Raw genomic sequence first — 24,783 nt, 5'->3', positions numbered from 1 at the left:
TGCTTCACCTCGTGAAATTGTCAACCTCTACCTGCAGCGGTACTCAGATTTTGATTTATTAGAACAATTGTCATCCCTTATAAGAGTTTCATTTGTGGTTGGATAAAAGTAAGAATCAACGTGTAGGTCCCAATACATCTAGATAAACAGGTTCAACGAGATTTTCAAAGCTTCCTCGTGGCCTGTTAAAAAACTGATTAGGCGACAGAAGAAACAAAAGCTCATCAGATCAAGGTTGTGAAAGGCTGTGTGTGAAGGAAACAATAAAGAACACAATAAATATCCATAAATTAGCATTATTGAGGAGAATGGACTGCGTCTGACCTGAGAGAAAGCTGTGTGAGCTGAGACAGTGAGTATTGCACCTAATAACTTGTATGTAGCAGGAGAATGAGAATGTGACTGCCAGGCAATCAGAGGAGAATCTAGAGCAATGGTAGAAAAAGGTAGACCCCCAAACTATTAGAATGGCATGACATAAGTAACAGTCACCTGGGGACTTATGGAACAGTTTTCCAGGAGTTGGAGCCCAGTTGCAGGAGATGGCACAGAAGGAGGCAAAGTCCAAAACACAGTACAGATTAAGGGGAAATCCAAAGGCAGGGTCAGGCGAGAAGCAGAAGTCAGGGCTGGCAGCGGAGTAACAAAGTCGGTAAATCAGGCAGAGGTCAGAGTCCAGGAAATCAGTCAGTAGCAAATCAAAGATCCGGCAGGTAACCCCAAACAGGCCAAATGACCCCTTAAAGGGGCGGCCACGCCTTGCTGTCTGCAGGGCTCGGACTGTGCCGTGACAAATGGTAGTGTCTCTATGTATGTGTCCTGGGGATGAAATGTGTGTCTGTGTGTGTACTGTGGATTAAGTGTGTGTCTGTATGTGTGCTGGGGATGTAGTATGTGTCTGTGTATGTGTGCTGGGGATGTAGTGTGTGTCTGTGTGTGCTGGGGAAGTAGTGTGTGTCTGTGTGTGCTGGGGAAGTAGTGTGTATCTGTGTGAGTGCTGGAGATGTAGCGTGTGTCTGTGTGTGTGCACTGCAGCCAATATACTTACCTATAAACTGTGTCTGTAAGTAAGTAAACTGTATATGCATGTATGTCAGTGTCAGTGTTTCAGTGTCAGTGTTTGTATCTGTATGTGTGTCAGTGATTGTATCTGTTTGTCTATGTATCTGCAGGTGTGGTAGTGTTTGAATCTGTGTATCTGCATGTATATCAGTGTGTCTGTGCAACTGTATGTGTATCAGTATATGAATCAAACACTGACACACAAATACAGATATTGACACAAATACTGATATACACACTGATACGCCTGCAGACATACACACTGACACACATACACAATGACACACATACAGATACACACATACAGATACACACATAAACATAAACAATAGAAACATACAAACACACAGATGCACACACTACACAGATACACACTAAAAGATAAAGCCCTCCAGCAGTCCTTACCTTCTGCTAGCTGTGACTGGTGGGAATTCGGGGTCTGCTCTAGTGGTTCAGCCCAATCATCCCGGCTCCTTCCTCCTCCCGCACTGCTGGCTCTGTGTGAGCTGTGAGGAAGTGATACACTCTTACTTCTTCCCAGCTCTCACTGCGGTACAAGGGGTCCGGTCGCGCTGTTAAAAAGAGCCTGCAGTGCATGACCAGGCCCCTCATTGCACATGTCTATCGGGTGGCTCTAAGGGCATGGGCCACCCGATGGACCTTCACACAAAATGCCGCCTCTGTCAGAATGCCGCCTGGAGCCATGGCTCCACAGCAGTCTATGGACAGGCCGGCACTGGGGACAATAGCTTCCCCCCACACTTTTTAGATGAGTCTGAATGTAGTGGTTAGAATGGCATTTTATTTAACAGCACACAGCTATTTATATACCACAAGGTTGACTCTCCCTGCAGGGGTCTTTCATATAATATAATGTACAGTACAGTATAGAGAGGCTTCGACCTATAAAGAGGTTCGGGCACACCAAGGCTCATAAGCAAGCAAATCTATTTGAACAAAGACCTCAGCTGTGGGCTGAAATGTTCCTCTACTCACTTTATCCAAAGAAATGTGTTTGTTTATGAGCTTTGGTGTGAACAAAAACCTCTTTTTGGATTGCTTAATATATTGGGGTTGGCTCACCTACAGGTCAGTTTTTGCACCCAGCTTGGCTCCTCTGAAGGAGTGCAGTTCCTGTTTTTCTAATTAAAATCCATGATATTCCACAGGTATCAGAGTTCAACTTGTTCAAGCTATTCTGCCAAACAATACCAGCTTTTTCCTCAGGCAGCCAAGTGAACATCACATATATAGCTAAGTAGAATGCTCTATAATGTCTCCTACTCACAGATCAGAAAAGTGAACCTGCAAATCAGAGACAATGTGAGTGGAGAAGATACATATATGTTAAAGAAACAGCCTACTGCCCAAATAAAAAAATATTACAAATGACTGTTTAGTATTTACACCCCGAATGAAACCATTTGGAACTCAGACTGTACACGTTTGTTGTGATACCCCGGAGAATATCTCACAGGGGAAATATTTACTAAGCGCTGACACTGTGGTTTGCAATTTGGACTTCATACTTGGGGAAGTTTGTTTCTGTGATTTAACAGCTGTGTTATTTGTTTTCATATACTGTCATTTGTAGTTATTCACTTTTTAGTTTATTGCTATTTTTTAGCAGGGGAATTGCAAATTTTAACAAAGTTATTCACTAGATTGAGAATTGCCAGGAATTCAATGTGAATTAACAATTTAAGGTCAAAGTGGCTGATCTAAAAAACAAAATCTTCAAGTCAGCTATGCTTGCGGTTTGAAATTCACTTTAAATTTCCTAAATTTTCCCTTTAGTGAATGACCCTGCAAGACGAACCTTAAAATTAACTGAGCTGGAGAATTCATTCAGTTTGGTCCTTTTAGCTAAATTCCCCGCACTTTCCATTCAGTAAATAACCCCAAGTTGTCTTTCCTCCATTGTGAAAGGGTTATGCTAAGCACCATGACCTTCCTTTAGAAGTGGTCATGGTGTTTGGAGTCTGCATTTGTAGTATTTCAGCTTGAAACGCTGCATACGCTGAGCAATCTGCAGTTTTGTACCAGGGGCATGTCTGGAATTCTGTTTCATGCTGCGTAATGTCCATTCTGGGAGCACTGCTTCTAAGCGGAATGTTCAGAGTCGAGTCCCTCCCTCTTGCACTCCGTCCCATCTCTCCACACCTTTCTACATGTGATTTAATTTTTTTTTATTTCTTAGAAGCCCTCCCTCTATACTACCTTCCTTTCCTCCCCAGCTCTGAGAGCTCATGTTTGAGGACCTCCAGCGTCGCCGAAATCCCCATAGGAAAGCATTAAATAATGTTTCACTATGGGGAGGTCTAATGCGCCTGCGAGAGTAGGCGGAGCCTGACCAGCGCCAAGGGACATTGGCACTGGACTCCAGTAAGTCATTGAAGGGGTTTTAATCCCTTTAGCAACATGGGATGGGGGGTGGGAGGGAGAGGGGCACCACAGGGTCCTGCAGTGCCAGGAAAACTAATATGTTTTCCTGGCACTGGAGAATCCCTTTAACCCTTTCATCTCTTGATTCATTTTGGAGGCATTTACATCAAAGGTCTTATCTGCTAAATGTTGTTAAACCAAGCTTGTTGTATGACTTAATCAAAGTACAGGCTGCAGCTCATATCCCAGCTTAACTTGTAGCTAATTTTATACTTTACGTTTTATTTAATATTTTGAATTATGCTGATTTAACTTTATTTTTCTCAGTAAATGAACATACCTTACATAATGTTTCTTTTTTTTTCTTTCTTCCTGCAGGTTGTCATACCTTGGTTTCAAAATTTCTTCCTATTCCGCGCTCTCATTAAAATATGACACCATATAAATTTTACTTATTTCTTGTCACTGTGATCTTTTCTCTGCTTGGGTACTTTATCAGGCCTCTTCTACTTGTCTCCTTAAGTTCTTCCCCTTTCCCAGTTTCAGGGAAGAATGTCCACGTGCTCATCGTCAGCTCTTGGCGATCTGGTTCTTCGTTCCTCGGAAACATCTTCAACAATCACCCTGACGTATTCTACATGTTTGAGCCAGGACACCCTGTCTGGATGAAACTGTTAAATGAGACTGCTGAACTTCTCCATTACCCTCTCAGAGATCTCCTACGTTCTTTATTCACTTGTGATGTTTCTCCTCTCCATTCCTACCTTCCTCGGGGTGGAAAGAAAATGTCTGATTTCCACTACTATGCTGAGAGTCGAGTGCTCTGTATGCCTCCAGCTTGCCAGTCCTCTAATATGACAAAAACATACAACCGTCTTAATTGTTCTCTTGTATGTGGAGAGAACCCCTTGAAAAACATTGAAGCAGTTTGCAGAAGTCATAAGCACATGGCAATGAAGACAGTTCGCATCCTTGACCTTAAGGTTCTTATTCCACTGCTCCAAGACCCCAAGATTGACCTTAGAATTGTGCATCTAGTACGAGATCCACGAGCTGTGGTTTCATCGAGGCAGTACTTCCCTCTTATTGATGATGACAGGATCGTGTATAGAGATGGAATTTCAGATCAAGGGGAAAACAAAAACAAGACTCCAAATGCTACTGAAGTAATGGCCAAGATCTGCAGGTCACAGGTCTCAATGCATGAAGAGGGCAGAGGTTCCACACATTTTCCATTGGGTCGTTACATGTTAGTTCGACTAGAAGATTTGGCGTGGGATCCCTTGTCTAATGTCGACAAAGTGTTCTCCTTTGTTGGCTTGACTATGACACCAGAGATAAGACATTGGGTGCATAATATAACACACCATGAAATAGCTAGTGAACCAGGGGGATTTATGTCATATTCAAAAGAGGCCAAAAATGTCATAGATCATTGGCGAAAGAGGTTGGACTTCAGTATAGTGAAAGAAATCCAATCAGTCTGCCAGGAGGCAATGGACATGTTTGGGTACTTACCTGTCGAGTCAGAGGCGGACCTTAAAGACTTGACCTTGGATATAGTATCAGTAAGAAAGAGAAAGAAAACACACAGATAAAATGTAACTGACATAGCAAATAAAATAGTTTATTGTAAATATATTTACCTTTTTCTGTTCTGTTCATTTATGTGAGTTTTTCATACAGATAAAATCTTCACTAAGCTTTCTATGTGACATGGCTCCTGGTAATTAAATCTGGAAATGAGTAAGTTTCCCTATAAGTGGTTGATGGGTCCTCCTACCAGGACCCATAAACCAGCTGACATGGCTTTTGTCATGTTGTTTGGATGTTTTTTGTTGTTGTTTTTTTTTCCAAACACTTTTTTATTGAGAATGCTTGTAAAAAGTTGTACAAAAACACATTGTGAGGTCATCAAGTAGATAAATAAAATATCAGAGATGTTGGTATACAGTAATGATAGACAAACATTGACTTTTTCAATTTCTGATTATAAGAAAACAAAAGAAAAGAAAAGGGAGGGGTGGGAAAGAAGCAGGGCCAGACTTAGGAAAAAATTCGGCCCGGGCATTTTTGAATCACAGCGGCCTACTGAGAATAATGGTAAAATCACACTCACAAACAGGGAGTCGTATCGGGCTCTATATCAAAAGTGATAATACGTCCACAGGCAGGCTGGGGGTTAATCTCCAAAAACATTTTATTAGTGAAAAAGTATTAAAAATATATTTTAAAAGCAGGACATTCAAAGCAGTGTGCAAAATAACAACAGTATACAGTACCGCAAAAATCAGAAAACCTTAAGAAGAATGCAAACGCGTTTCGACTACAATAAGTCTTCCTCAGTGCAAAAAACATACAGGTAGCCATAAGCACAAATTCAATTGAGATGCTAAAGATTAAAAAAAAAAAATAAGAGATAAATATAAAATAAATTAAGAAAATCTCATCACAGAGAGATTACAGATGGGATTGCGGAGTGTTGTTCTAATATAGATCTTCAGATGCCATGTCAGAATGCACTTGGGTGAGACATGGGGTTAAGCACATCCTACAGCTAGAACCCCCATAATGATGTCAGCAGTGGCAATGTGTGATATGTGTCATGTGTGGCTGTGTGTCTTGGAGTGTTTCTTTAACAAGGGTTTCATGTGACATCCAGGCTAGGAAAAAACAGATTATGAGATTAAGGATGTGACTATATATATATAGCTAGAAAGGACATGCTATTCCATTTTGTAATGCTTGCTAAGGTAACCGTGAATATTACTTGTTCTACTAAGTGGGTGAGAAGTATTGAGTTTTCAGAGGATTCTGAACTGAATAGAGTAGAAATAATTCAGATTTAACAGACCTGAAAAAGGATAAATAGCAAAGCATTTGCACCCTCTGTAGTTGCATCGGGAACATGCCAATTTAGACGTCATGAATGCAGGTAGTTAAAGACATGTGGAGGTGACATCACTGTAAATGCATGTGAACACAAACACAAGCGACCTGTAAATCACATGAACGCGTGGACTGACAGCAGCACAAACAAACAAACTTTGCGTGTTGCCATCACAAGATTTGTAGAGACAATAAAAACTGCCGGGGAGAGGTGTTTGATATTAGGATTATATGTGTCATCGTAAAAAGATTTCTTAAACAACCTTAAATGGCATGTGTCTTTAATGGTGTTCTAGTGCTGGGCTTTGTGTTTTGTTGCGTGTATTTTGGGGGACCTTGTAAATACTTTTTCATGTAATAGTAAGTAGTTGGCGCCTCCAAAACAAATTGTCTGCATGAATATTAAAGAATAAACTGCAGATTCAGTTATTTAACATCAAATTATTGCTTAGTCACTTGTTCATATCTGGAAATTATTTGTAATAACCGTTTTTCCTAGAGTTATCTGATTAGAATGTAATATAGATACGCTTGTGCTCGTTATGTGCTGTCAGTCAATATCATTCTCATCATCATCATCATCATCATCATCATCATCAAGAGAACAGTTTAGCTAAAGTTTGTATTCTAGACCACACTGTCCATCCTCACAAATCTGCTAAAATGGGGAAATATTTATTAAAAAGCCAAACAAGCCTCTGCAATTTTAGTTTGCAATTCATTTTGACCGTACATCGCTTAGAGCAAGGATCCTCTACATGTTGATTGCCTACAACTACCAAATTCTTTAAATGGATTAGATGTCAAAATAATAGTGGGATTTGTAGTTCTGCCTCATCTAATTGGTATTTAAACATTTGTAACGTTGAGCAATATAGACATAAGTTAAACTGTGATATGGCATCATAATCTTTGCAAAAAAAAAAGCCAACAGTCATATTGTACCATAAAACCGGCCTGGAGATTACAGATGTTGAAATAAAAATCTGAAAGAACAAACAGAAAAAATACTGTTTTTATTGATTTTAGAATAATGCATTTTATTCCAGAATTTTAAATATTATGTCTTAAATATTAGAAATCCACATCATTGTTTTTTAGGTCTCTACAGGAATGGATACCTCCATATTAGCTCAATCATTGCTGATAACCGTTAGGTGGTAAAACTCCAAAACACCCACGAGGAGCAGAGCCAGATTACCCATAAGGCAGCTTAAGTGGATACTTAGGCGGCCTGGCTCAGAGCTCTGGTTTTGGTTGTGAAGGGACCCTCCCTGAGCCTTGAGCCCCTCACCTGCTCTTTAAGAACTACCTCACGGCCCCCCAGAACTTCTCAGTGAATCAGAGTGTCACAGCCAGAGCTTTGTATCATTGACTAAAGGGACACTGTAGGCATTGATGTGATTCATCTCATTGAGCTGGTTATAGTGTCTGAAGTCACCTTGCTCTGTCCTTTCATTTAGCATTAAACAGTTTTTAATGTTTTTTATGTTTTAATGCTTAATGAGAGTCCTCAGCAACCCCTTCCTCTCTGCGTGGCTTTGGCTAATGACAAAATATTAACCTTAACAGCAATGGGCAGCTGTGATTGGCTGAGATTGTTAGCTGACTGCTTTTAGCCTCTCAGTGCTACCTTGTTTGAATGTGTATGACTACAAGGAAGTATGTAATCTCTGCCTTAGCCAAATCTCTAGTAGAGGCTAGTTTACGTGTGACCAGAGACCCTATTTTTTGTTAAAGGGACACCAAAACAACTTTAGCTTAATGAAGCAGTTTTGATGCATAGATCATGTCCCTGTAGACTCATTGCTCAATTCTCTACCAATAAGGAGTTAATTCACTTTGTTTATACAGTCCTAGGCACACCTCCCTTCATGTGACTTGCACAGCCTTCCTAAACACTTCCTGCAAAGAGTCATCTAATGTTTACACTTCCTTTATTGCAAATTCTATTTAATTCAAAATTTCGTATCTCCTGCCTTGTTGATGGCTTGTTAGACCATGTAGGAGCCTACTGTATGTTATTAAAGTTCAATTTACAGAGCAGGAGATAGAATAAGTTACATCTGATTGAAAATGAAACCATTTTGTTTTTTATGCAGGCTGTGTCAGCCACAGCCAGGGGAGGTATGGCTAGGGCTGCATAAAGAGAAACAAAAGTAATTTATCTCCTAAATGGCAGAGATTTGAGCAGTGAGACCTCAGAGGAATGACCTATACCACCGGTTCCCAAACTGTGTGCACACAGGGGTGCCACAAAATGCTTCCCCGGTGCTATGATTATAGCACCGGGAAACATAACGGCTGAGCAGGGACCGGTCAGGTGCCGTGGTCCTTTAAGACCGGGACCAGGCCCCTGTAATGTTGGCCGGCTGGGAAGAAGTGAAAGCCTGTCATTTCCTCCCAGCTTCATGCAGAGAGACAGTGCAGAAGGGAGAGGAGGCAGCCGCAGCATGAGGGGAGAGGAGCAGTCCAGAGCTGCTCCAGACCCCTCACACACAGCAACCAGCAGGACTCCAAGCCACCCTCCTGGACATACAAGGTAAGCTAACAGGAGGGTGGCTGAAAATATAAACAAATATCACTTGTGTGAGTGTGTGTATGTATGAGTGTATGAGTGTGTGTGTGAGTATGAGTATGAGTGTGTGTATTTGTGTATGAGCGAGTGTGTGTATGAGTGTATGTGTATTACTATGAGTGTGTGTGTATGAGTATAAGTGTATGAGTATGAGTGTGTGTATGAGAGTGTGTGTATGAGTGTGTGTGTGTGTGTGCATGTCAGCGTGCTTCGGTCAGTATGCGTGTCTGTGTGTGTGCACACATCTTTGAATGTGCATCTGTGTGTCAGGGTGTGTGTGTGTATATGTCGGTGTATACGTGTGTAAAGGTGTGTGTATGTGTTGGTGTGTATCTATAGGTGTGTGTATGTGTCGTTGTGTATCTATGTATCTGTGTGTTAATGTGCATATGTGTATATATGTGGTAGTGTGTGTGCATACATCCAAGCAGTCAAACACCAGCACAACATACAAACACACTCCTGCAATCTAACACAAATATTACATACAAACACACCCCTTTTACTCAAACACAAATACTTCGCACAAATGTACATCTACATTAAAAAGTGAACATAACATTCAGACACACCTCTGCAATCAAACTCAAACATTACATACAAACCCCTGTATTAAAACACAAACTATATACAAGCACTCCTTCAAACACCAACACTGTACATTACACTATAGTGCCAATAAATGCTGCAGTGCTGTACAGATAAACAAACCTAGACATTTTGACTTGGGGTGCCTTTAAAAAATATTGAAATATGAAGGGCACCTTGATCCTAAAAAGTTTGGGAACCACTGATCTATACATGAAAACTGCTTCATTAAGCTAAAGTTGTTTTGGTGACTATAGTGTCCCTTTAAACTGTTTAAAACTGGTTTAACATTGAATGGAGGGACAGTGCCAGAGGACTCCAGACACTTACCAATATAAAGAGAGTCAAATGTTATAGTGCCTACATTTTACTTCAAACAACTGTCACCTCAAAAAATATTTTACAAAATAATAATACTTTCAGCAAGTTTGGAAAGAAAATAGAAAGGAAAACAAAAAAAAAACGTTTAATATATGACAGGATCCTACAGCCATATACATACACCCGTGGTCAGAGAGTGTTTAAAACTAACACGTACGCTCTATAGTCTTCTTCCCTGCACAAAAGCAGGGAAGACCAGAAATCCCAGTTGTCAGTTTTCAAACACTGTCTGACCCAGGGTGTATGTATATGGCTGTACGATCCTGTCATAAATGTAGGGTTGAGATTTTCTCATTTGCTGACATATAATTATTTTATTTTTTTAATCTATTTTCTTTCAACCCTTGATGATAGGATTATTAAATAAAAAAATAGTTTTGAGGTAGCAGTATTCCTTTAAGTGCCATAACCGCGACGGAGCACCCAAAGTGATCTACACCCAATTCTCTGAGTCACAGATGCAGATCCTACCCTCCCAGCAGGGATATTGCTCACCCTTCACCTGACTAACAGGGATCCAGTAAGGGACGTCCTCCACTAAATCACCAGGGATAATAGCACCCTCATACCAAACGTCATGCAGGATGGGGGCAGGGCAAAGTACAACATCTGCACACACATTTAAACACTTCACACACACAAACACAGCACTCAATCACAGTTAGACTCCCTTACACATATACATGTAGACTTCACCACACACAAAATTCAACCACCGATTACACAACACTTAAAGGGACACTCCAGGGGGGCGTGTCCGACTTCCGGCTAGCACGGACGCATGGCTTGAGAGCTCCGCTGTTATTCCGGCCTAACTAGCGACAAAGACAGCAGAAAACTGCAAATTTATTCTAAAACCCTCATCCCCACAGAGGTATACCACGGAAATGTCACCTTCTAAGCAATTAAAGCTCACGGACACACAAGGGACGTTCCGCTTCACTGACCATCATGCGGTTCGTTAGGAATCTCACATGGCATGCAGCGAAATACAGTTTTTTCCTGAATTGCGTACATGTCCCTGGGATTCTAAATGTTGCCGCTGACCATTTATCCCGATCTCGTTTTCAGGAGTTCCGGGCGGCCCTACCCACAGCGGCCTTAACACCCACTCCCGTACCACAGTGGCAGGAGATGATATTGGACTAAACAGATTACTCGCTCATGGATATCATCTCTCACAATTAGGACTGTCTGTAAATATTAAAAAAGTTTATGACAGGGCTTTTCTGTTGTTTAATAAATTTGTGATGGAACACAAAATTGCTGACAAAAAAAAAAAAAAAAAAAAAAAAAAAAGCTCACGGACACGACGAAAAAACGCAAAAAAGACCGAAAAAAGAGCAGCCAAGATGGCGGCGAAACGCATGGTGTGTCGGACGATCAGTCAGACAGTGAGTCAACCTCCTCTAAACTTTCAGACGCCACGGTCACGGAACGCAGTCTGCACAGAATGTTGCAGGACCTCCGTACTACAATCAGAAAAGATTTCTTACAAATTGATAGTGAACTGAGGAGGGAAATCTCGTCATTGGGAGATAGAACCAGTCATCTGGAAAACAAATCGGATGAGCTATGTGTCGCCCATAATGAGGTCGTTGACAAGATCCAGAAACTCTCAGAAGATAACACTACTCTTAAACTAAAACTGGCGGATCTGGAGGATCGATCACGGAGACAGAACGTCAGATTTAGGGGCATACCGGACGATGTACCCCATGATGCTTTACCTGCTTTCATTCTATCTATATGCAAATCCCTGGTCCCGGAATTGCCTGACTCTGCATGGATGTTCGATCGCATGCATAGGCTTCCACGCCCGGCCCGTATGGCGAGAGACGTACCTAAAGATGTGATCGTGAAGTTCCACTACTTTGTTCATAAGAACACCCTCCTTAATGCAGCACGGAAAGTTGGCACCTTACCGGAACCGTTTCAACAAATATTTCTATTTGCTGACCTTTCGGCTTCCACAATGGCTCGTCGGAAAGAATTCCTGACCATCACTAAAACTCTACGCAACAATAATGTTTCCTACAAGTGGGGCTACCCAACAAAGCTTCTGGTCTGGAGAGAAGGGAGAACGGTTGTCATGAACGACCCGGACGAAGGCATGAAGCTCATCAGAACATGGGGTCTTTGGACCGCCACTAAATCGCCCTTGTGTGCAACATCTTCAACAGATCTCTCCCCGAGAAAACTACAGACGGATTGGGTCCTATCTGGTTCGCCGGCTACAAACTCATGAACTGTCTCCCGCTCACATGTTTGCATATCGATGAGTATACCCCATTTTATGCACAGTCTAGCATGTTTAAAACGTTATGACTTTTAAAACGTTATGTCTTCTCTTTATATGCTCTTTATGATTGTTCATAGCACCACATTTCGATTTGTAATAATCTATCGTTATGTTATTTTTAGATCTCTTTTACAACCCCTCAGCATGTCGCTAGATTTAAAGTGCCTCTCATAGTCACAAGTAATTAATCTCATGCAAGCAGTGTTGTCACTAGGCCCCGATTGTGGGCTTTGTTATTAAACTGCTCACTCCCACACTTTATGTGCAGCCCACCTACCTGTACATTCCTAACAAATTTCGCAGATATAGCAATTAATATTTTATGTTTACCGTGGGTAAAATCACGACTGTTAAATTGATTGCAAAAATTTTACTTCAAGCGTTATTATCTGTAGTAATGTATGTATACATCGTTGCTTGCTACTAACACGTATGGCTTGCTAAGCCTCCACCACTGTCAGGAAGGGCCAATTGTTTGCACCTTGCCAGCTAATATGGGAGACTACTACCAGTATATATATTTATTAGTACTTATACTCCTGCTACCCCCACGCATTGCCATTATGTTTTACATGTCCTTTTTATTTTCTTTGATTATGTCTTATTCATTTTTTGACCCGTGTATGTTTCTCTACGCACTCTAGACTGCATGTGATAGGGCAACTGGGGACATTCAGACCTCTGTATGTTCCCTCGCGGGTATTCACAGGAGTACGCTTCAAATTCTGCACACCGTCTGTGAAAAAAAAAAGAAAAAAAAAATATATAAAATACAACTAAAAAACATAAAAAAAAAAAAAAAAAAGGAGGAGGTCTATGGATAACATATCTATATCCATATTGAGCACCTGACTATCTAACTTTTGAATTTCTCCCTTAAATCTCTATAACGGCGTGCACTCCGCTGTACTTTATGTTTTACATTTTGTGTTTTACATCCTAATTTTTTTCTACGCTTTAGATTTATACAATTTACATCACTTCCAGGTGATTGTACAGTGACAGCTCACAAACGTTTAACAACTACGAGCATGTACTCAGTAGCAACGAACGTCTCGACATCCCTTACTAACCCTGCCGTCATTTCACTAATAAGTAGCTGACACCCCCTCACATCATGTCACGTCTGGATGTTGTTTGTAGATATTGCTTGCATGTCGCATAAAGTATAAATCCTTCAATCCGTTCGACATCGTAACTCCGAGTGCTCTATGTTACTATACAGCCGTTAACATCTAACTGTTCCTATATTCCTCTGTATTCATTTAGAAAGATACAGTTTGTATCATTTGGATTAACCACCTTTTATTCAATTTAATTGCAGCCATCCACTGTATTGCGATTCATTTTAGGCCTGACGACTCTCCCTGGTCCCCCAGGTCATGTTTTGGGACACCGTTAGTGCTCTCATGTTGACCAAGATATATCTTCCCTATAGGAAGATGACTTTGTATATAGTTACTTTAGTTCTTATCGCTTTCTTCCCTTTCTTACTTTCCTCCCCCTATTTCTCACCCCCATATCCAGCAACATTAACTGGTAATCCAACTCGTCCTCTTAACGCACGTAATCTTCTGCCAGACTTGCTATCTTTAATTGTGCAAACCACCGTCCTGCCATTCCTTCTCATCGCCAGACCGAAATGCCTAAATATCTGCTAGTGCCACACTTCCTGTCTAAATGATTAACACGATGAAAATTTTATCTTTAAACGTCAAAGGCCTTAACAGCCCGAACAAGCGCAAACAAGTTCTAAAAGAAATGCATAATTCCGATGCCGCAATAGTCTGTCTTCAAGAAACGCATTTCAGTATAAAGAATCCGCCTAAGTTACGATCCTCCAAATACCCCACAGCTTATCACGCTTATGCACCTAATAAATCAAAAGGTGTGAGTATCCTAATACACGCAGATTGGGTATTTACCCCCACTACACAATACGTCGACCCCCAGGGGAGATTATTAATTATAGTGGGAGACCTTAATGGAATCCTAATAACGATAGCATCCTTATACGCCCCAAATGAGGCTCAATTTTCCTTTCTTAATAAAACTATAAAGAAGATCTCCTCCTTAAAACAGGGCCATGTTATAATTTGCGGTGATTGCAATTGTACCCTGGATCCTACATTAGATGTCCAACGTTCCAACAATCAAAAGCCCAATAAATTAACCATCCAAAATAGCAAACTTTTCTCCAATCTCATTTTTTCACATGATCTCTATGACACGTGGAGAAACCTATTCCCAGCCGCAAAAAATTATACGTATTTCTCCCCGGTCCATTTAACATACACACGTATAGATATCTGTTTGATAGACAAACTAACATTGCCTCACCTAGTGGATCAGATGATAGGTAATAGGACATGGTCCGACCATGCCCCAATAATAATCACAATAGCAGTGCCTTATCCTACAAGAGGCCGTGGTAAATGGAGATTGAATGAATCCATCCTTGACTCGGCATCAGATTTGGAGAAGATTGCTAAGGAACTGCAAAACTACTTAGAAATCAATAACACAACAGACACATCCATAGAAACCCAATGGCTGGCCCATAAGGCGGTGATAAGGGGAGAATTTATAAAGCTGGGAGCGACTAACAAAAGGGTACTTCGCGACTCACAGCAAAAACTACTCCAAGATCTCACGTCTTTGGAAAACTCCAACAAATTATCCCCTTCTCGCACTATAACACACCAAAACAAGAGACGAAATTCTAAAACTGAAGATTAAAGAATTTACGGCGTCCTCAACGAAACTTCGACAACATTATTATGGTATGGGCAACAAAGCCGGGAAACTACTAGCAAGTCAACTAAAATCCAATTACCTTCAAACGAAGATCCCATTCATTCTTTCAAAATCACAGATGAAACTATATAATCCTACCGACATAGTGAACGAATTGGCATCCTTTTATGAGGATCTCTATAACCTTGATAAAAGGGAGGATTTGTACACTCCGAACAAAACCGGAATACAACAATTCCTAGAACAAATTCAGTTACCAAGCATCACACAGCAACAGAATAACCTGCTATCAGCTCCATTCGAGGAACTTGAAGTGGCCGCAGCTATTAAATCCCTCCCTAAACACAAAGCACCTGGTCCAGATGGACTCCCAAATTATTATTATATTAAATTAGAACCTTACTTAACTCCGCACATTACCAATCTTTTCAACAAGATAAGAGAAACCGGATGCTTTCCTAAATCCATGCTGGAGGCATACATTATCACATTACCCAAACCGAACAAACCACCTACGACATGTGGTAATCTACGTCCAATTTCGCTATTGAATGCGGATGTGAAACTTTATGCAAAACTCATAGCCAACAGACTGAAACCCTTGCTCCCTACCTTAGTTTCTGAAGAACAAGCAGGCTTTGTGCCCGGCAAGCAGGTGGGAGATAACACCAGATTCTGTATGGACCTCATTGAATGGGCCAAGCGTCACCGCATGTCCGGGGTCTTAATGGCCTTGGACGCAGAAAAGGCCTTCGACCGCCTCAATTGGTCTTATATGGAACTCACCCTGCAAGCCTACGGTTTCTCAGTACCTTTTATCTCTAGTATCATGGCTCTTTACTCTTCACCCTCAGCGAAAGTTTTTAGCTCAGGTTTTTTATCCAAGAGCTTTGACATCTCAAATGGTACTAGACAAGGGTGCCCCTTATCCCCTCTCATATTTATTTTGTGTCTGGAACCACTTGTCCGATCGATCAAACAAGACTCATTAATTCCCGGATTTATTACACCGGCGGGGGAAAAGAAACTCGCTCTATTTGCAGATGATATTATTCTTTTCTTAACGAATCCAAGCTCCACCATACCTCACCTCATGCAAACGCTGGTTAACTATGGAACTTTGTCATTTTATAAAAATAATGTTAGTAAAACGCAAATACTCCCTCTGAATCTTGACCCTCCAACTGTAACTACTCTAAAATCAAGATTTCCCTTTGACTGGCGCACCACCTCGATCACATATTTGGGCATAAAGCTCACCCTTACAGCCTCTCAGTCTATAAAAGAAAATCACGAAGCGGTATTGTTGAAATTATCCAATCAACTAAAATCATGGGATAAACTGAACACCTCCTGGATAGGCAGGGTTAACTCAATAAAAATGATGTCACTCCCTCATATACTTTATCTGTTCCGTACGATACCCATCACTCTTCCCAAATCAATTCTTTCGAGATTCCAAACATCTATTAACGCGCACATTTGGAAGAAAAAACCTCAGAGAATCGCTACTTCATCATTATGGCGCTCCGTCCATCAAGGCGGTCTTGGTGTTCCCAATATATATAACTATTATAAAGCCTCTATACTTGCACAAAGCTTAGACCTATTGTCGGGGGAAAACAAGTCCGGTTTGGCTTAAACTCGAACAAGCTTGCAGTCAAATTCATTCCCTCTCTGATAATTTGTGGACTACGCAAACATGCACCACCAAATCTCTACTGCCGTGTACGAAATTTCTCCTGCAGTCATGGAAGTCATGGAGCACAGGCCTTTGTCCCAAACATGAACTATTCTTCTTGGCTCCACTAAAAGTCCTATCCACGACATCTCCAGATTTGTCAATTCAGCATTGGCCTAAACATGGTCTTACTCACGTGTACTCCTTGTATGACTCCGAAGGTATTCGTACTTTCCCAGACCTGCAAAATTCTCATAACCTTCCTCATAAAGACATTTTCCTTTATTTGAGAGTAAAACACATATTAAATTCAGCAAACATAACAAACCGGGATCTATCGTCATTTACCCCAATTAGTCGTACACTTTACAGCATAGGGAAATCTCATACCCCGCTGAAATTCCTAGCTTTGTGTTACCTAACCCAAGTAAACTCATCTAAGAAGGATAAATTACCCTATATGATAAGATGGGAAACAGATTTAAACACGACTTTTCATACCGACGACTGGCTGTCTGCGATAGCAACCACAAAAAAGTCCACAAAATGCATTAATTTATGGGAAGCATATTTCAAGGTACTGATGAGATGGTACCTAGTACCTAGTAGGCTAAGCAAAATATATCCAACGGCTGCTCCCACTTGCTGGAGGTGCAATGGCGGTAAAGGCACCATGTTGAATATTTTTTGGGAATGCCCGAAACTCAGCGCATTTTGGATCTATGTGGCAAACGTAATACACAATATGTCAGGGTTAAAACTCTCTTTTCAACCTGCTAGTTTTTTGCTTCACATTTTGCCTGACTCGTCCCACATCCCCTCGAGGGCAGCTGTCATTCATGTGTTAATTGCAGCAAAACTATGTGTTGCGTCCCACTGGAAAAGTGACTTTATCCCTTCTGCAAAAGAACTGCTTAATAGAATCAACACCGCATACTGCCATGAAAAGGAATGGGCAAAAAGAGGAAACATATCCAAATTCTACGAGCAATGGAATGGTTGGGACGCCACATACCAATACTACACCAACTTGGGCTAATTCTCTCTCAAGCCCGCACAGTACAATATTAGCAGCCTTCAAATGAGGATAATCGGATATGGGGACCTTTTACCTTTTACCTTTTCCTTTCCTTTACCTTCCCTTCTTATTTCCTTTCCTTTCCTTTCCTCTCCTGGCCCTTCCTTTCCTCTCCGCTCTTATTTTCCTACTTTGCAGCTCGTCTCTCATCCTGTCCCTCCTTTCTCCCCTCTGTTACCCTTACCTTCCACATCTTTCCCCTTTCACCCTACAACAAGCGCTTCTCTGTGGCCAGACTCTCACCCAGAACACAGTAGACAACAAGTTTCGCAGCTGCTCAGAACTGCTACAATCCATTTGTAGGACTAAGATACGGTTGCCTTGTCTACAGTCGTAAAACCCTTTAGAGTTACCTGACTGAAACGCATCTAGGTCGTATTTTAGCAAAGTCACTTGAATCGCCCAAATAGCTGAATGACCTCATTCCACCCCTCAAGCCTTACCTCTACCTTACACTACTCGTAATTGTGAAATCAAGGTCTTTCTGATCAAAGCACACTTCGGCACCATACGACTCATCCGAATCTCTTGGCAGCTTCTGGCCCCATTTCACCACTTCCACGGAAACAAAACCTCATCAGATCAAGGTTGTGAAAGGCTGTGTGTGAAGGAAACATAATAAAGAACACAAAAAATATCCATAAATGAGCATTATTGAGGAGAATGGACTGCGTCTCTGACCTGAGAGAAAGCTGTGTGAGCTGAGACAGTGAGTATTGCACCTAATAACTTGTATGTAGCAGGAGAATGAGAATGTGACTGCCAGGCAATCCGAGGAGAATGTAATGCAATGGTAGAAAAAGGTAGACCCCCAAACTATTAGAATGGCATGACATAAGTAACAGTCACCTGGGGACTTATGGAACAGTTTTCCAGGAGTTGGAGCCCAGTTGCAGGAGATGGCACAGGAGGAGGCAAAGTCCAAAACACAGTACAGATTAAGGAGAAATCCAAAGGCAGGGTCAGGCGAGAAGAAGAGGGCTGGCAGCGGAGTAACAAAGTCGGTAAATCAGGCAGAGGTCAGAGTCCAGGAAATCAGTCAGTAGCAAATCAAAGATCCGGCAGGTAACACCAAACAGGCAAAATGACCCCTTAAAGGGGCGGCCACGCCTTGCTGTCTGCAGGGCTCGGACTGTGCCGTGACAAATGGTAGTGTCTCTATGTATGTGTCCTGGGGATGAAATGTGTGTCTGTGTGTGTACTGTGGATTAAGTGTGTCTGTATGTGTGCTGGGGATGTAGTATGTGTCTGTGTATGTGTGCTGGGGATGTAGTGTGTGTTCTGTGTGTGCTGGGGAAGTAGTGTGTGTCTGTGTGTGCTGGGGAAGTAGTGTGTATCTGTGTGTGTGCTGGAGATGTAGCGTGTGTCTGTGTGTGTGCACTGCAGCCAATATACTTACCTCTAAACTGTGTCTGTAAGTAAGTAAACTGTATATGCATGTATGTCAGTGTCAGTGTTTCAGTGTCAGTGTCTGTATCTGTATGTGTGTCAGTGATTGTATCTGTTTGTCTATGTATCTGCAGGTGTGGTAGTGTTTGAATCTGTGTATCTGCATGTATATCAGTGTGTCTGTGCAACTGTATGTGTATCAGTATATGAATCAAACACTGACACACAAATACAGATATTGACACAAATACTGAGATACACACTGATACGCCTGCAGACATACACACTGACACACATACACAATGACACACATACAGATATACACATACAGATACACACAGAAACATAAACAATAGAAACATACAAACACACAGATGCACACACTACACAGATAAACACTAAAAGATAAAGCCCTCCAGCAGTTCTTACCTTCTGCTAGCTGTGACTGGTGGGAATTCGGGGTCTGCTCTAGTGGTTCAGCCCAATCCTCCCGGCTCCTTCCTCCTCCCGCACTGCTGGCTCTGTGTGAGCTGTGAGGAAGTGATACACTGTTACTTCTTCCCAGCTCTCACTGCGGTACAAGGGGTCCGGTCGCGCTGTTAAAAATAGCCTGCAGTGCATGACCGGGCCCCTCATTGCACATGTCTATCGGGTGGCCCTAAGGGCATGGGCCACCCGATGGACCTACACACAAAATGCCGCCTCTGTCAGAATGCCGCCTGGAGCCATGGCTCCACAGCAGTCTATGGACAGGCCGGCACTGGGGACAATAGCTTCCCCCCACACTTTTTAGATGAGTCTGAATGTAGTGGTTAGAATGGCATTTTATTTAACAGCACACAGCTATTTATATACCACAAGGTTGACTCTCCCTGCAGGGGTCTTTCATATAATATAATGTACAGTACAGTATAGAGAGGCTTCGACCTATAAAGAGGTTCGGGCACACCAAGGCTCATAAGCAAGCAAATCTATTTGAACAAAGACCTCAGCTGTGGGCTGAAATGTTCCTCTACTCACTTTATCCAAATAAATTTGTTTGTTTATGAGCTTTGGTGTGAACAAAAACCTATTTTTGGATTGCTTAACATATTGGGATTGGCTCACCTACAGGTCAGTTTTTGCACCAAGCTTGGCTCCTCTAAAGGAGTGCAGTTCCTGTTTTTCTAATTAAAATGCATGATATTCCACAGGTATCAGAGTTCAACTTGTTCAAGCTATTCTGCCAAACAATACCAGCTTTTTCCTCAGGCAGCCAAGTGAACATCACATATATAGCTAAGTAGAATGCTTTATAATTTCTCCTACTCACAGATCAGAAAAGTGAACCTGCAAATCAGAGACAATGTGAGTGGAGAAGATACATATATGTTAAAGAAACAGCCTACTGCCCAAATAAAAAAATATTACAAATGACTGTTTAGTATTTACACCCCGAATGAAACCATTTGGAACTCAGACTGTACAAGTTTGTTGTGATACCCCGGAGAATATCTCACAGGGGAAATATTTACTAAGCGCTGACACTGTGGTTTGCAATTTGGACTTAGGGAAGTTTTTTCTGTGATCTAACAGCTGTGTTATTTGTTTTCATATACTGTCATTTGTAGTTATTCACTTTTTAGTTTATTGCTATTTTTTGCGCTCTCTTTAATTGGTTTTCTAGTTACCAAATGACACCATGCATGCATTTAATTATGCAGGTGACCTTGACTAAAGGTTACAATTATATGTAAAATGCTTTAAGCTAGAATGTTCTTTTACTCTACTCACTCCAACCTTCTAGAGTTTTTTAGTTACTTACTAAACCAGGAACCGGGGGGGATTAGCAGGGGAATTGCAAATTTTAACAGAGTTATTCACTAGATTGAGAATTGCCAGGAATTCAATGTGAATTAACAATTTAAGGTCAAAGTGGCTGATCTAAAAAACAAAATCTTCAAGTCAGCTATGCTTGCGGTTTGAAATTCACCTTCAATTTCCTAAATTTTCCCTTTAGTGAATGACCCTGCAAGATGAACTTTAAAATTAACTGAGCTGGAGAATTCATTCGGGTTGGTCCTTTTAGCTAAATTCCCCGCACTTTCCAATCAGTAAATAACCCCAAGTTGTCTTTCCTCCATTGTGAAAGGGTTATGCTAACCACCATGACCTTCCTTTAGAAGTGGTCATGGTGTTTGGAGTCTGCATTTGTAGTATTTCAGCTTGAAACGCTGCATATGCTGAGCAATCTGCAGTTTTGTACCAGGGGCATGTCTGGAATTCTGTTTCATGCTGCGTAATGTCCATTCTGGGAGCACTGCTTCTAAGCGGAATGTTCAGAGTCGAGTCCCTCCCTCTTGCACTCCGTCCCATCTCAACACACCTTTCTACATGTGATTTAATTTTTTTTGTATTTCTTAGAAGTCCTCCCTCTATACTACCTTCCTTTCCTCCCCAGCTCTGAGAGCTCATGTTTGAGGACCTCCAGCGTCGCCGAAATCCCCATAGGAAAGCATTAAATAATGCTTCCCTATGGGGAGGTCTAATGCGCCTGCGCATTAGGTGTCCTCCGCCGGCTGACGTCGGCAGGGGAGGAGAGTAGGCGGAGCCTGACAAGCGCCAAGGGACATTGGCACTGGACTCCAGTAAGTCATTGAAGGGGTTTTAATCCCTTTAGCAACTTGGGATGGTGGGTGGGAGGGAGAGGGGCAACACAGGGTCCTGCAGTGCCAGGAAAACTAATATGTTTTCCTGGCACTGGAGAATCCCTTTAACCCTTTCATCTCTTGATTCATTTTGGAGGCATTTACATCAAAGGTCTTATCTGCTAAATGTTGTTAAACCAAGCTTGTTGTATGACTTAATCAAAGTACAGGCTGCAGCTCATATCCCAGCTTAACTTGTAGCTAATTTTATACTTTACGTTTTATTAATATTTTGAATCTGATTTAACTTTATTTTTCTCAGTAAATGAACATACCTTACATCTTTTTTTTTTCTTTCTTCCTGCAGGTTGTCATACCTTGGTTTCAAAATTTCTTCCTATTCTGCGCTCTCATTAAAATATGAAACCACATAAATTTTACTTATTTCTTGTCACTGTGATCTTTTCTCTGCTTGGGTACTTTATCATGCCTCTTCTACTTGTCTCCTTAAGTTCTTCCCCTTCCCCATTTTCAGGGAAGAATGTCCACGTGCTCATCGTCAGCTCTTGGCGCTCTGGTTCTTCGTTCCTCGGAAGCATCTTCAACAATCACCCAGACGTATTCTACATGTTTGAGCCAGGACACCCTGTCTGGATGAAACTGTTAAATGAGACTGCTGAACTTCTCCATTACCCTCTCAGAGATCTCCTACGTTCTTTATTCACTTGTGATGTTTCTCCTCTCCATTCCTACCTTCCTCGGGGTGGAAAGAAAATGTCTGATTTCCACTACTTTGCTGAGAGCCGAGCACTCTGTATGCCTCCAGCTTGCCAGTCCTCTAATATGACAAAAACATACAACCGTCTTAATTGTTCTCTTGTATGTGGAGAGAACCCCTTGAAAAACATTGAGAACGTTTGCAGAAGTCATAAGCACATGGCAATGAAGACAGTTCGCATCCTTGACCTTAAGGTTCTTATTCCACTCCTCCAAGACTCTAAACTTGACCTTAGAATTGTGCATCTAGTACGAGATCCACGAGCTGTGGTTTCATCGAGGCAGTACTTCACTCTTATTGATGATGACAGGATTGTGTATAGAGATGGAATTTCAGATCAAGGGGAAAACAAAAACAAGACTCCAAATGCTACTGAAGTAATGGCCAAGATCTGCAGGTCACAGGTCTCAATGTATAAAGAGGGCAGAGATTCCACAAATTTTCCATTGGGTCGTTACATGTTAGTTCGACTAGAAGATTTGGCATGGGATCCCTTGTCTAATGTTGATAAAATGTTCTCCTTTGTTGGCTTGACTATGACACCAGAGATAAGACATTGGGTGCATAATATAACACACCATGAAATAGCTAGCGAACCAGGGGGATTTATGTCATATTCAAAAGAGGCCAAAAATGTCACAGAAAATTGGCGAAAGAGGTTGGACTTCAGAATAGTAAAACAAATCCAATCAGTCTGCCGGGAGGCAATGGACATGTTTGGGTACTTACCTGTAGAGTCAGAGGCTGATCTAAAAAAATACTTGGATATAGTATCAGTGAGAAAGAGGAAGAAACCATACAGATAAAAGTGTAACTGACAAAACACATAAAACAGGTTATTGTTAACATATTCACACCTTTTTTCTGTTCTGTTGATTATCTATTTAATTGTCCACTTTTCCTCTGCCCTCTGAAGTTTTAAGTGGATCTGTCACTTGTGAGTTTTTCATACGGATAAAATCTTCACTAAGCTTCCTATGCATTGAGTTAGAATTTTCTGTGATTTCCCAGATGTTGACGTTTATTTATGTTTTACTGTTTGCAATATCATCCTTTATCCAATACTAAGAATGATTAAATAAATTTTTTTTATTTTTTTATTAATTCTTTATTTTTGTAGTGCAGATAGGAGAAACAACACGCCTGGGGTACCCCGACGGCATTCCCCATGCTTGATCAAAAAACATTTTTAACAATCAGGGTTATGTTAAAGCTTGCACATTTTTTATATTTAACATTCAGTTGAACAAGGTAAAACTAACTTTCACGGAGCATGAGCGCAACTTAGATAGGTCGCTTAAAATAGGCAAAACATTGCTAGTAATAAGGTTACGTAGGTAATAATCAAGATTAAGTAACATGCTGGACCGGACGCAACTGCGATTATGTGTGTCGTGACTGTTTGGTTACATGCTAGGTATTGCGCAGTTGTCCTAATTTAAGTGTTAATATATTATCGGTAGGTCGTAAGCTAATATCAGGTATGGATTTATCCACACTGCTTAAGGTTAGCCACCGGGAGGCAGCTAGTCACTGAGTTTGCCGGGAAATGCATACATTAAGGTAAGACAATTTTACAGTGATTACAGTAAGGTCAGAAAGGATCACAGTGCTAAACTAAGGAAAGTTCAGTGCTCTGCTGGGCTGTTGTTGTAGCAGGTTAGCAGCTGCTTTGTTACCCCTGTAACTGCGCTGGGTCGGCTGCCGTCCTGGTCACCAGCGTCAGGTCCCCCATTTTCCCGCTGGGTGGTGGAGCGTTTTAGTACTTGCCGGTCAGGGGTGCGTTTGTGTCATTTGCCAGCATCAGCCTTAAGTGCAGAATAATGCTTGTATGCTGCGATCGCTGCTCCTCTCAGGGTAAGCTGAGTGAGTGTCTTGGTAAAGTCCCCTTAGGTCTGCCAGTGTCACAGGGAGTTGTAACTTCTGATACTGTATGTGGGAGCTTGATCTCCGGCTTACATTAATCGCGGCGGCCATCTTGTAATTTGCCACGCGGTTCTTGTGTGATCGTGTCGCCGCCAAGATGATAGAAGCGGTCACTGCCTCTCCGTTGGGGTCCGGGATAACCCCCCGGCCCACAGGGGGGGAAACGGGGCCCTCAGTAGGCGTGCGAGAGGTCCCACCGGACTAAGCGCGGGAGAGCGGCCGCCTCTCCCACCAGAGCCTCACGACAGGCCTCCATCCCAGTCGCCCAGCAGTCCGCCTCGCCGGCAGGACTGGGGTTGATACCGACCTCCAGGGTATCTGCCTGTGTCCCCTTTGCCTTCATGTGGCTGTTGAGTCGTTTT

The 24,783-nt window shown here is 41.8% G+C and overlaps 2 protein-coding genes and 1 long non-coding RNA gene across 3 annotated transcripts in view; 2 read left to right on the top strand and 1 right to left on the bottom strand.

Moving 5' to 3' along the window:
• The window catches only part of LOC134572575 (uncharacterized), a 398,726-nt gene that overhangs the window by 215,107 nt on the left and 158,836 nt on the right, over positions 1-24,783 (bottom strand). The gene's annotated exons all lie outside the window — the stretch shown is intronic.
• On the top strand, positions 296-23,475 carry LOC134573524 (carbohydrate sulfotransferase 4-like). Its single transcript, XM_063433301.1, has 2 exons — positions 296-352; positions 22,085-23,475. The coding sequence occupies exon 2, from the start codon at positions 22,138-22,140 to the stop codon at positions 23,299-23,301; it is 1,164 nt and encodes a 387-aa protein (XP_063289371.1). The 5' UTR covers positions 296-352; positions 22,085-22,137; the 3' UTR covers positions 23,302-23,475.
• Positions 3,879-5,045, top strand: LOC134572948 (carbohydrate sulfotransferase 5-like). The gene has a single exon (XM_063432289.1). It carries the CDS (start codon positions 3,879-3,881, stop codon positions 5,043-5,045), a length of 1,167 nt encoding a protein of 388 aa, XP_063288359.1.

Source organism: Pelobates fuscus, chromosome 9 (genome assembly GCF_036172605.1).
Source record: "Pelobates fuscus isolate aPelFus1 chromosome 9, aPelFus1.pri, whole genome shotgun sequence".
Lineage (NCBI taxonomy): Eukaryota > Metazoa > Chordata > Amphibia > Anura > Pelobatidae > Pelobates > Pelobates fuscus.
Note: the sequence above shows the minus strand (reverse complement) of the source record. Positions and strands in the feature narration are given on the sequence as shown.